The sequence below is a fragment of the Grampus griseus genome (genome assembly GCF_964374135.1).
Source record: "Grampus griseus genome assembly, chromosome: 10".
NCBI lineage: Eukaryota > Metazoa > Chordata > Mammalia > Artiodactyla > Delphinidae > Grampus > Grampus griseus.
Window position 1 is genome coordinate 102,090,043 of NC_139004.1, and position 13,816 is coordinate 102,103,858.

The following is a 13,816-nucleotide window of genomic DNA, read 5'->3' on the forward strand; positions in this document are numbered from 1 at the left end:
TCCTTTGCATTTGCTTATAAATTTTGGAATCAGCTTTTCAGCTTCAACAAAAAGGCCTTTGTGTGTTATGATTGGGGTTACAATAAATCTGTAAATCAGTTTGAGGGAGAATTGAGATTATAACAATACTGAATTTTCAAATGCACGATCATGGGATATCTCCCCATTTATTTGATTCTTATATAATTCTCTCAGCAGCATTTTGTGTGTCGTGGTCAGTGTATAGACCTTGGACATTTTGTTTTCCTTTTTTTTTTTGGCTGCATTGGGTCTTCGTTGCTGTGTGCAGGCTTTCTCTAGTTGCGGTGAGCAGGGGCTACTCTTCGTTGCAGTGCGTAGGCTTCTCGTTGTGGTGGTTTCACTTGTTGCAGAGCATAGGCTTCAGTAGTTGCCGCATGCTGGCTCAGTAGTTGCGGCATGCAGGCCCTAGAGCACGTGGGCTTCAGTAGTTGCAGTGCGTGGGTTTCAGTAGTTTTGGCACTTGGGCTCTAGAGCGCAGGCTCAGTAGTTGTGGCGCACAGGCTTAGTTGCTCCGCGGCATGTGGGATCTTCCCGGACCAGGGATCAAACCCATATCCCCTGCATTGGCAGGCGGATTCTTAACCACTGCGCCTCCAGGGAAGTCCCAACCTTGGACAAATTTTGACAAAAGTTTCTGATGGTTTCTCAACTGATAATGTTTTTTTGATGGTTTGTAAAATGTATTCATAAGTATTTAAAGTTCTTTGACATTATTGTAAATGGTATTTTTTAAAATTCCAATTTCTGATTGTTCGCTGTTTGTATATAGAAATACAGTTGATTTTTTACACATTATTTTTACAGTGGTATGGAAGTTCACTTTTTTCTGTATATACTTGTTTCTATTTCTGAAATTTTTCTTCATAATCTATATTTTATTTCATTAATAAAAGAAATTCACACTTGTTTAAAGGAGATTTAGGAACTAAACAAGATGAAAGAAAAATGTCACCCATTGTGTCATAGTTTTTGTTGTTGAAAATCAATTTTAGTTGAACTTCAGATGTGGGCGTTTTCGTGGGGATTTCTTAATTCAACCTCAGGGTTATACCCATTAAATTTAATATGTATGTAATATGATAACATTTCATGATGACATTATTTGCTTTAAAAAAACTTTAGTTTGAGATAATTGCAGATTCACATGCAGTTGTAAGAAATAATTCAGAGATCAGTTATACCCTTCACCCAATCAGTTTCCCCCAATGCATAGCTTTATGGAATACGTCTTGCATAACCACAGAATGCTATCACAACCAGGAAATTGACATCAACCTTATTCAGATTTTGCCAGTTGTACGTTTACTGATTGTGTATGTACTTATGTAATTTTGTCATATATATAGATTCATGTGACAAGCACCACAATCATGGTACAGAACAGTTACATCACAAGAATCCCTCATACGTTCCTTTTATAGATATAGCCCCTTCTTGCCCTCTCCTCCCCAGCTTCTGGAAACCACTAGTCTGTTCTCCATTTTTATAATTTTGTTATTTCAAAAATGTTATATTAATGGAACCATACAGTATATAAACTTTGGGATTGGCATTTTTTTACTCAGCATAATTCTCCTGTAAGTTGCTGTATATCAGTGCTTTGTTCTTTTTTATTGTTCGGTAGTTTTCCATGTTACGGGTTAACACAATTTGTTGACTGTTCTGACGTTGAAGTACATCTTGGTGGTTTCCAGTTTTGAGGCTCTTACGAATAAAACTTCTGTGTACATTTGTGTACAAGCTTTGTGTGAACATATTTTCTCTTCTCTGGGATAAATGCCCAGGAGTGCAGTTGTTGGGTCCTGAGGTAGTTCTGTGTTTAATTATTTTCAAAGTGTTGGCTGTACCGTTTTACGTTCCCAATAGCAGTGTATGTGATCCAGTTTCTGTGCCTTTTTTGCCAGGATTTGGTGTTGTCACTGGTTTTGTTTTAAAAAAAAAACTTTAAAAAATTTTGGCCATTCTGTTAGATGTGGAGTGTTACCTCATTGTGGTTTGAATTTGCATTTCCCTGATGCCCGTTAATGTTGAACATTTTTTCATGTGTTTAGTTGTTCCCTTAATGTAGCCTCTTCAGTGAGTACAGTTGGTTTTTGTATATTGACCTTGTATGCTGCAGCCTTCTTAAGCTCATCTATTAGCTCTTGCAACTTTTTTGATCGATCCCAGAGGGTTGAGTACATAGACAGTCACGTGGTTGGTGATGAGGGCAGTTTCATGTCTTCCTTTCCAGCCTGGTTTCCCTTTCTTTTCTTTGTTTAATTCAATGGCTAACGTCTCTAGTATGTTGAATAGGAGTGGTCAGAGCCAACTTCCTTGCCTTGTGCCTGATTTTAGGGAGAAAACGTCGTCTTTTACCATTAAGTATGAGTTAGCTGTACATTTTTTTGGAGTGCCCTGTACCAGGTTAAGGAAGTTTCCCTTTATTTCTGGTTTGTCGTGTGTTTTCATCATAAATTGTATCAAATTGTGTCCAGTGTTTTTTTGCATCTGTGAAGATGATTATGGTTTTTTTTTTACTGTTTATTCTGTTGACCTAGTAAATTACATTGACTGGGTTTTGAACACTGAAGGACACATTCCCAGGATAGTTCCCCTTGGTTGTGATATATTATCCTTTTTTGTATTGTTGGATTCACTCTGGAGGATGTTAAAGGGACATGACAGCTAAATACAGTTGGGATCCTGGATTGGATCCCAGGAAAGAAATAGGGTATTAATGGACAAACTGATGAAATTCAAATTAATTCTGTAGTAATATTGTATGAATGTCCATTTCTTAATTTTGATAGTTTCCCCACGGTTCTATTAGCTTCTGTTAGGAGAAGTTGGATGAAGAGTATACGGGAACCCTATACTATTTTTGTGACTTTTCTTTAAATCTAAAATTATGTGAAAATAAAAGTTTAAAATAAAAATGAAAAAGTGATTTCTTATGGGCAGCGTAGTTGAATATTTTTTTAATCCAATTTGACAGTCTTTTTTCTTTTTTCTTTTTTTAATAAATTTAATTTTTTTATTTTTGGCCGCATTGGGTCTTCGTTGCTGGGTGCGGGCTTTCTCTAGTTGCAGTGAGCAGGGGCTACTCTTCGTTGTGGTTCACGGGCTTCTCATTGCGGTGGCTTCTCTTGCTGTGGAGCATGGGCTCTAGGCACGTGCGCTTCAGTAGTTGTGGCACGTGGGCTCAGTAGTTCTGGCTCATGGGCGGTAGAGCGCAGGCTCAGTAGTTGTAGCACACGGGCTTCGTTGCTCCACAGCATGTAGGATATTCCCGGACCAGGGCTCGAACCCGTGTCCCCTACATTGGCAGGTAGATTCTTAACCACTGTGCCATCAGGGAAGCCCTCCTTTTTTTAATTTATTTTTTATTGCGGTAACGTTGGTCTGTAACATTGTAAGTTTCCTGTGTACAACACTATATTCCTATTTCTGTGTATATTATGCCATTCCACCAAAACTTCAGTTTCCATCTATCACCATACACTTGATCTCCTTTACCCATTTCACCCTCCCCCATTCTGTGCCTTTTAATTGGTTTTTGATATATGATTATTTTAATGTAATTATTGATATATATATAGTTGGGTTTAACGTTAGCATCTAGCTGTTTATTTGTCCCATGTTATCTTTGATCTTTTTCCCTCTTTTCCTGCTCTTTTTGGATTAATGGAGTATTTTTTATGATTCCATTTTATCTTTTTGGTTGGTTTATTAGTTATGCCTCTTGTGTTTTATAAGTGGTTGCTTTAGAATTTATAGTATGTAAACATATACTATGTATCAAAATCTGCTTTCGGCTGATATTATACCACTTCATGTATGGTGTAAGAACCTTACATTTCTGCTTTCCCAGCCCATGTTCTGTTTCATACATTTTATTTCTACATTCTTTATAAACCCTACAATACTTTATTTCCTTCCTTCCTTCCTTCCTTCCTTCCTGTCATAAAATGTACATGGAATAAAATTTACCATTTTATGTATTGACTTCCTCTTGGTACCATCATTCTTCTGTGGGAGGGACTTCTTTTCAGTTTTCTTGTGGTGCAGCTTTGCAGGGGTGAGTATCTACAGCTTTTATGTATCTGGAAAGTCTGTTTCATCAGAAAAGATTACTGTGTTGACAATATTTTTCTTTTAGCGGTCTCTTCTGTTTTAGCATTGTTTCTGATGAGATGTCTGCTACCATATTATTTTCATTTTTTTTTATGTGTGTTTCTTCGTATCTGGCTGCTTTTAAGTGGTTTTAGAGAAACTGCTATTAGTGTAGTTTTCTTCACATTTTTCTCAGGGTCCTTTGAACTTCTTGGATCTGTGTGTTTTTCAACTTTGGTAAATTTTGGTCATTATTTCTTTAAACATTGTTTTTTCACCAACCATACCACATTCCCACACTCCTTCCTCCCTGCTCTCCTTTGGAGATTTTTTATATATATATAAAGCATACGTATCTATAAAAAAGATATACATATATAAAGATATAGATATATATATTTGCTTGAGGTTGTCCCACGACTCACTGACGCTCTGTTGTTGTTTTTTTGTCTATTTTATTTTGTATAGCTTTTATTATTATGTCTCATGTTCACTAATCTTCTTTTCCCCCCGGTATTTGGTCGGCTGTTAATCTGATCCAGTGTTTTTCATCTTAAACATTGTTTCATCTCTGGAAATTTGATTTGTGTCTTTTTATTTTTCCATGTTTCTCCTTAATATGCTCATATTTTCTTCTGTGTTTTTGAGCATTTGGTTTTAATAACTCTTTTTTTAAAATAAATTTATTTATTTTTGTCTGCGTTGGGTCTTCGTTGCTGCGCGTGGGCTTTCTCTAGTTGCAGCGAGTGGGGGCTACTCTTCGTTTTGGTGCACAGGCTTCTCATTGCAGTGGCTTCTCTTGCTGTGGAGCACGGGCTGTAGGCACGCGGGCTTCAGTAGTTGTGGCACGCAGGCTCAGTAGTTGTGGTGCACGGGCTTAGTTGCTCTGCGGCATGTGGGATCTTCCTGGACCGGGGCACGAACCCATGTCCCCTGCATTGGCAGGCGGACTCTCAACCACTGCGCCACCTGTAATAACTCATGTGATACCCTTGTCCACTGGCACCTTTGTTACTTCTAGGTCATGTTCAGTTGATTGATTTTCTTCTCATTATCACTCATATTTTCCTGCTTCTTCATGTGCCTGGTGGTTTTCTCTTGGATGCCAGTCATTGTGGAGTTTACATTCTTGGTGGGGGGGGTGTGTGTGTGTGGGGGTGTGTGTGTGGGTGGGTGTGTGTGTGTGTGTGTGTGTGTGTGTGTCTGTAGTACGGTCTTAAGCTTTGTTCCAGGGCTCGATTAAGTTACTTGGAATAGTTTGACCCATTCGAGACTTGCCTTTAAGTGTCGTTAGAAGGAGCAGAGGAAGCCTGTAGGGCACTGTTTTCAACTTTTTTTTACTGCTCTCTCTTCCCCCAGAGCCTTTTTAGACATCTTTTTACCCTAATCACATCCGTCTGTGAAATTTTAATGCCACAACTATATTATTATCTGTTTATGTATTATACATGTTGCTGTGCTTTATACATAAAAAAATATTTTTTTGCTCCCCTTCCTCCAGAACCGTTTTCACCCCCTTGGGGGTGATGTTGCCCTGTTGAGAATGCATGGTCTCGGACTGATTCTTTGCTACTAGTAACACATGACTCTTCCTCCTTGTATCTAATATCCTGTATTCTAAGGCAGCGAGATAAACCCAGTCCCTGTATCTCCGTCTTGCGGGAAGGAAGTCTTCCCAGATCCTGGCAGTTTCTTCAGAGTTGAACATACCCTACCATACAGCCCAGCCACTGCGCTCCAAAGTGAAATGAAAACATGTAGTTGCACCAAAACTTGAATATGAATGTTCACAGGATCTTTATTTCTAAGGGCCAAAAACTGGGAACCAACCAAATGTCCTTCAAGGGGTGAATAGATAAACAATTTTATACCCATACAGTAGGTAGTGAACAATAAAAAGGAATGAAGTATTTATACTTGCAACAATATGGATGAACTTCAAAATCATTAGGCCAAATTAGGCCAGATCAAAAAAAAACACCTTGTGATTCCATTTATATAAAAACTCAAAAAATGCAAACCAATCGGTAGCTGAAAAGATTAGTGGTTGCCTAGAGATGGAGGTGGAGGGAAGGATTGATCACAGAGGGACATGAGGAAATTTCGGTGGAAAAGGAAATGCTTTTGTTGATTGTGCGAATGGTTTCATGGGTGAACAGATGTCAGAACTCAAAAAATTATTCTAAATATGTGCAGTTTATTGTGTGCCAATTACATATGTCAGTAGAATTGTAAAAGTAAAAAGTGAGGGGTTTGGGGCTTCCCTGGTGGCACAGTGGTTGAGAGTCTGCCTGCCGATGCAGGGGACGCGGGTTCGTGCCCCGGTCCGAGAAGATCCCACATGCCGCGGAGCGGCTGGGCCCGTGAGCCATGGCCGCTGGGCCTGCGCGTCCGGAGCCTGTGCTCCGCAACGGGAGAGGCCACATCAGTGAGAGGCCCGCGTACCGCAAAAAAAAAGAAAAAAAAAAAAACCAAGGGTTTGGACTCCATTTGGGGAACCTGTATTTCTCATTAGTGACCCATATGTATAAAAGTCTATAAGCGTGGTTATGGTTGCTTTTATGGTTTATGATAGTCATGAAGTTATAACAGTGATGAAGCTTAACTTGTTGGCAGCTGATGAAAACACCTTTACCTGATTCTTATAAAAGTGCTGCTGCAGACCTGACACAGTGATGGTTGAGTTTCGCTGTGATGATTGTGTGTGTTGGTGGTAAACAGACTGACCTGTTCTCAAGAACCCGTGGACTCTGGGGAAAGGGTGTGGTTCTGAACACTGGTGGAGCTGGGTCCAGAAGCTGCCTGGAGTCTGGCCACGTAGCCAAACGTTTTAGGGCAGTGCTGGCAGCTGCGTGTTTATTGTCTAATTTTCTAGAAGGTACAGGTGATAAAACAAAAATTCAAGTTTAGTAATAAATGCCTGCAGAAAAGTTTAGGTCTCATAAATGTATAGTTTCTGCAGTTTTACGCAATGAATACACCCAGATCAAGAAGCAGAACGTTACCTGGTAGTGGTAATTTTCTGAAATGCAGTTCTTCCTGGGCGAATAAGGTAAAATTGAACGCATGCTGAATAACCATGGCTAGACAATTTCCAGGTCTGAAGTTTCTGACGCTGGGATTGTATAACATACAACAGTTGTTCTGTTTACTTCTATTTGTGTAAACATAGGTTATATTTTGTTTAATCAAAATATTTCCTCTTGGCAGTGGACTCTCAAAAAATCGACCGAGAGGGAAAAATCCCAAATGAAACTTTAGAGAAACTGAAGAGCCTGGGGCTTTTTGGGATGCAAGTCCCAGAAGAATACGGTAAGTAAAGGAAACCACCACCCAACCAGTTTGGCTTTTAAGAAAACCCTCCGTATTTGTCCAAAAAAGGGTTCTGTTCCAGAAAGGTGGCCTTTGAAAATGCACGAAGTCCAAGGTCAGGCTGTAAAACGTCCCTTTGTGGCTTAAATCCAGGGTGGCTGGCTGGTGAGTGTGTGGCCCAAGAGGCTTTTCAGCAGGAAGAGCTATCCAGTTCCCTGCCTTCCTCCTCAGAGGTGGGGAGGGACCCTGCAGGATGTCTGTGCTCTCTGGGTCCCTTGGGTGGGGGAGGAGGGGTGGGTATCACCTCCGGCCAGCTCGGGCCGGTGCAGCGTGGTCTCCACTGTGAAGCCCTGTGGTCTCTCTGGCAGAGGAGCTGCCCCAGGCCCGCAAATGCTTTTGTGTGTAGGGAAGGCCACGCGCTGCGCGCCCAGGGGCCAGGGCCCAGCGGCCGAAGGAGTCGGTGTACGGCTGTGGGGCGCGGGCCGCCTCGGGGAGGTGGAGCCCTGGTCTCGGGAGCTTGCGAGCAGGCCCGTTGTCCCCTGGGCCGTGCTCGTTGCTGTTGGAGGTTTACAGTGGAAGGCCCTGCCTTCCCCCCAGGATCCCCGCCCGGTGGCTGTGCCCTGTTAGACTGAGCCCGTCGTGCAGCTTGTGTGTCTCCTGCCTGATATAGGGGTGGTCCTCTCAGTTCTGTGGGAGCGAGGGGACAGGCACGGAGTGTGTGAGGGAGGAGCAGGGACAAAACACAGTCCCTTGCGAGCACTGGCACGGACGCACGTCCCTGTATTTTCACTCTCGGGATCTTTTGACGAAGACGTGTGGCCTTCATCCCGCACCCCCTGCTCTCTGAGCCCTCCCGCCGAGCCCAGGCTGAGGCGGCTTCCGGCTTCATGAGCACAGGCTCAGTGGTTTGGACCCGAGAGCTGTAGGTGGTGTGTGACACCCAGGTACGTTCTCCCAGCCAGGCCGTGGGTTAGGCCTGCATGGCGAGGCCCGGACGCGGGAGCTGTCCTTGATGTTCTGCCTCTGCCGGGTTTATCTCAGTGAGACCTGTGCCCCCTGCACACCCCACCCCACCCCACAGCCAAGGGTGGGGGCCCTCGCTGCCTGTGCAGGAAGTCCCACTGGGACCTATCCTGCAGCTGCTGCAGTCTGAGACAAAATGTGAAAATATAGAACAAACGAGTTTGATGCCTGATTTCCTTAATTGAGAGGCATATTTTAATCAGGTTAAATCTTCGTTTATATGTGTGTCTGTCGCAGTGTATTAAGCTGTTAAAGGACGTCTCCTACTCGTCATCCTATGAAATCCCTGTCACCGCGTTTCCAAATGTATGGAAGGAGTTCCAGTCTGTGCAGAAAACATGAAATAATTGCTGTTGCTGCTCCCTCTGGTGGCGGGATGCAGCACAGGCCTCTGGGGGGAGCTACACCTGCAGCCTCTGGGGACCGGGGACTGAGCTCTCCCCACACCTGGAGACCTGTCGGTGTCACTTGTCGATAACTCACAGGCCCCGGGGAACTGTCTGCCGTAAGGTGGGGGCCACGTCGAATATTAGAATAGAGACCAGGTGGGGCTGAGCCACAGAGCGGCAGTTGGTGTCATGAGCTGAGAAAAATAAGTGTGTGGAGAAAACAGAGAGTGGAGGAAAGCTGGCAGACAGCCAGGTTGGTGATTATGTTTCCCCTTCAGAAGCGTTAAGAAACGGCTTCTTGACTGAGGAGAAGCAGCAGTTAAGTTTTCCTCCAGACAATTTTTGTGTGAAATTGGAATATGTCTTTTTGCATCTCTCTGTGTTTTATGCCAGCTCGTGTGGTATGTGTGTGTGTGTGTGTGTGTGTATGTGATTGCACAAATCCATCCCTTATTCCTGTTTTATGTCCCCTTCTTGGGTGTGAAAATGCTCTTTCATGAGATGACAGTGGTCACATTTGGGACTATTTCATTGTCTTTCCTTTTTTTAAATCCTTCCTGGGGAGATTAAGGCGACAGCAACCTTATGTTCATGGCCAAAACATTTTCGGGAATTGTTCCCAGTCCTGGAGTGTTCTGAAGGCTGGTTGGAAACCGCCATCCTGGAAAAGAGGCCTTTCCACCGGCAGCCTGGTTTCCGCCCCCAGTTCCCTGGGTACCCCCCGGGTCTTTCTGGCCCCTCAGCCCCTCCCCCCCGTCAAGCAGTCTCCACCCACCTGTCATCTGTCCCCATTGATTGTCCTCCCCCCATGATTTTTCTGATACTTTCATGGGGAAAAAAATACACAGCTTTTTTTTTTTTTAACAAGCAACACTGACTTCAGTATGTGAAACAAGTAGGAGCACAAGCGTTTTGATTGAAAGCGGCATGGTGATGGGTGCCGCAGGGCCCTGGCCTTCCCTGGGTCCCCGCTGAGCGCAGGGGACGCTGCGCACCCCTGCAGGGACTCGGCCCTCGTGTGGAAGGCGCCCCCTGCAGTTGGGCCGCACGTGACCTTAGGCCTCGGGTAGTCATTTGTAAGGTGCACACAAGGCCACCCCACCACTGCCGGAAGTTGAAGATAAAATGCAGAATACCCAAGTTCAGCGGAGCCTGCGTTTTTAGTGTTTTCTCTTTTTGCTCCTAGAACACTGACTCCTTCCGAGGGTGACTTTGCCCCCCGACCCTGGGTGGGCATTTGGCAACATCTAGAGACATTTATGTTGTCAGAACTGTGGAGGAGGGGGAACTTCTAGTGGGCAGAGGTCAAGGATGCCACCCCACGTCCTACAGCACACGGGGCACCCCTGCGACAGAAGGACCCAACCCCGGATTCCAGTATCCCAGGCAGAGAGACCTTTCCTGGAGGCCACGAGATGCTGGGGCTGGGTTTCAGAATGGGGTTCATGTTTGTGAAGCCCAAGATCTGTGATAGGAAGTATTCACAGCATTTCAAGTAACTTTATGTGTGTTTAGGTGTTTATATGTTTTTGTATTAAATATTACATTTTTATATTAAAATATACACCTGTATATGCTTACATGCCTAGAAGAAGTCTGAGAGGATGTGCACAAAAATGCTCTTTCTGAGTGACAAGTTCATGGGTAATTTCTGTTTCCTTTGTACCATTCTGTGTTGTGATTTTTAAAAATTGGGGAGCTGACTTTATAAAGCCACTTGCCTTTCCTGGGAGGAATTTGGGGCTGGAGCGTAAGTGAAGCTGGCCTGTTTCTGCCCTAGGTGGCCTGGGCCTCTCCAACACCATGTACGCGCGGCTGGGGGAGATCATCAGCCTGGATTGCTCCATCGCCGTGACGCTGGCAGCACACCAGGCCATCGGCCTCAAGGTCAGGGGTCTGGGTTTCCGCAGTGGCGAGGGGGCAGCCGGCTCAGCGTCTCGGAGGAAGGCCCGCTGTCCTGCAGCCTCACTGTCCTGCAGCCTCGCTGTACCGTGCTCAGTGCCCTTCGGTGGCCCTGTCCTTCCTTTTGAAACCTCCTCCTGCCCCATCGCCTCTGACCCATCCTTCCAGGCCCAGGCCAGATGCCACTGCCTCCATGGAGCCTGCCTTCACCACAGGCTGGAGGTGACCCCACCTCTTGATTGGCTCCCTCGGGGCCTGAGCGTGTCCCCCCTGCTGTTGGCACCTGTCCTCCTACTCCGCTGCTTGGAGTCTTTCAGGGCAGGTCCAGGGGCCCACAGCTCATTCCTTGGGTGGTTCTTGTTCAGTGTAGAAACCAAGGGGGCTGAGTGCACAGCAAGCTTGGTGCCCGGGCGTGGCGCTGCCCAAGCACCAGCTGTGGCTCCAGCCACCCGGCTCTGGCCACCCTGCTGGGAAGTGGAGGAATTGCCGGAAAGACTGAGGCCCTTCCTGGAGCTGTGCCAGGCCACCCTGGACTGTGCGCTTGGGGGTCTCCCTGGCAGCCCAGCTCCCCAGACCCTCCAACAGCTCCCCATTTTTTACTGCGGCTGCCAGCTCTTGCGTGAAGGAAGCATGTTCCAGAGGGGCTGTGTTCTGCAAGCACGTTTCACACACTTCTCTCTTGCCACCGCTGAAAGCAGCCCGTGTGTGTTGCCAGGGCATCATCTTGGCCGGCAGCGAGGAGCAGAAGGCCAGGTACCTGCCCAAGCTGGCTTCCGGGGAGGACGTGGCCGCCTTCTGCCTGACGGAGCCAGCCAGGTCAGCCCTGCGCGTCACCCACAGCTTCAGGGTCCAGGGGCTTTTCTTTTTACTGAAGCGGGGTGGCTGGCTTCTTCCCTCCCTGAAGACTTCCCGGGAGTTGAGTCCACAGCTTTTCTCACCCATTCTCTTCATGCTCTCTTATCTCTACCTTACTTCTCTTTCCTGGTGACCTTTACAAATGAGATAACATGGCTGACAGCACCTGTAATTTCTTTGTGCTTTGCAACCCTCCTTATATACAGTAATGCATTCAGGCTTCACAGCGACTTTCAGAGTATAAAGGGCGGGTGGTATTGTGCCCACTTTACAGGCTGTGAACTGAGGTTCAGTGAGATGGGGTGATGAGCCCCGAGTCTCATAGCCGCCATCAGGGCAAGTCCGTTATCCAGCCCCTTTCCATCCTGCTTCCCCACCTGGGGACCTGGGTCCCCTGCGCTCGCCTCGCGGGAGCTTAGAGCCCACGTGAGCCGGCATTTCCGTGTTTAGACCTCCCAAACGTCGTCGCTGCCGCCTTCTCACCCGATGTGACAGAGCGGGGTTGGCCAAACCCACCTCGCCACCTGTTTTCATAGATGAAGTTTTACTGGAACATGGCCGTCTGTCTACAGATTGTCTGTGGCTGCAAAGCTGAATATGTCTATTAGCTGGCCCTTTGTTTTCCGTGGGGTCTTGTCTCCAGCATTACCCCTCAACCGCGTATTTCTTTCGCCGCAGTGGGAGCGATGCTGCCTCCATCCGGACCAGGGCCACGTTAAGTGAAGATAAGAAACACTACGTCCTCAATGGCTCCAAGGTACAGCTGCGTGGCCTCCGTGGCCGCGTCAGGGTCTCTGTCCTGACCTTCACCACCACGCACTGACCACTTCCCATGCTCCAGGGATCATAAAGGGCAGGCACATCACCCCTTAACCGTCATCCTCGGGTGATGTGCCTCCTTTTTGGAAGAAGAAACGGTGGCTCAGAGAGGTTACATGACCCGCCACCATACCGTCCGCTTAGTGGCAGGATGGGAACCAAGGTGTCCTGGCTCCTGAGCCCGCAGGCCTCCGTAGTGCTGCCCACCTCCCTGAGCTGCTCTCGTGTGTCCGTTCTTTTAACTTTTTATTACACGGATTTTGAAACACAAAAGTTTAGTGTCGTGAACGTCCACCCCCGTCTCCCGGCTTCAGTGCTTCCTCCGTCACGCTGCAGTCCTGGATGGCAGCCGTGACAAGCCCAGTGCATCTCTGCAGGACGGGCCTGAGAAAGTCACGGCGTACACTTAAACCTTGATCATTTCTTACTATCTGCTTAACGTTCAAACTTCCCTGATTGTCTCATACTTATTTTTTACAAACAAGTTGCTTGAATTAAGATCCAAATAAGTTCTACATGGAACAGTTTGTTGAGAAGTCTGTTCCCCCTCCCCCTCCCTGTCCCCTCTCCTTCTCCCCTCCCCCTCCCCTCCCCCTCCCCCCTCCCCTCCCCTCCCCCTCCCCCTCCCCTCCCCTCCCCCTCCCCTCCCCCTCCCCCCTCCTCCCCTCCCCTCCCCTCCCCCTCCCCTCCCCCTCCCCCCTCCTCCCCTCCCCTCCCCCTCCCCCCTCCTCCCCTCCCCTCCCCTCCTCCCCTCCCCTCCCCTCCTCCTCTCCCCTCCTCCCCTCCCCTCCTCCCCTCCCCTCCTCCCCTCCTCCCCTCCCCTCCTCCCCTCCTCCCCTCCCCCTCCTCCCCTCCTCCCCTCCCCCTCCTCCCCTCCCCTCCTCCCCTCCCCTCCCCTCCCCCTCCTCCCCTCCCCTCCCCTCCCCCTCCCCTCCTCCCCTCCCCTCCCCCTCTCCTCCCCCCTCCTCTCCCCCTCTCCTCCCCTCCTCCCCTCCCCTCTTCCCCTCCTCCCCTCCTCCCCTCCTCTCCCCCTCCCCTCCTCCCCCTCCTCCCTCCTCCCCTCCCCTCCCCTCCCCTCCCCCTCCCCTCCCCTCCCCTCCCCTCCCCTCCCCTCCCCCATCCTCCTCTCTCCCCTCCTTCTCCCCCTCCCCTCCCCCTCCCACTTTCCCTCACTCCTTTCTGCCTCCCTCCCACCCCCAGCTGTTTCATGCTGAGCCAGAGCTGCGTGACACACGCACTGACACACGTGCAGGGCCACCTGTGTCTGCTGGGGAAATCCATGCCCTGGGGATGCTGGGTTGAGCCCGTTCTGGCCTGAGCTGTGATGGGCAGCTGGTGCTGAGGGTGGCCAGTTTGTAGTAGTTTGGTTTTCTCTGGAGCCCTTTTGCTTTCTTTCCTCA

At 47.7% G+C, this 13,816-nt stretch overlaps 1 protein-coding gene across 1 annotated transcript in view; it reads left to right on the plus strand.

Annotated features, from left to right (window-relative positions):
- The window catches only part of ACAD9 (acyl-CoA dehydrogenase family member 9), a 59,491-nt gene that overhangs the window by 25,897 nt on the left and 19,778 nt on the right, over positions 1–13,816 (plus strand). Inside the window, 4 exon segments of the mRNA XM_082663544.1 lie at positions 7,327–7,428; positions 10,621–10,727; positions 11,458–11,558; positions 12,276–12,354. Of these exon segments, the coding sequence (XP_082519670.1) occupies positions 7,327–7,428; positions 10,621–10,727; positions 11,458–11,558; positions 12,276–12,354 (389 nt within the window).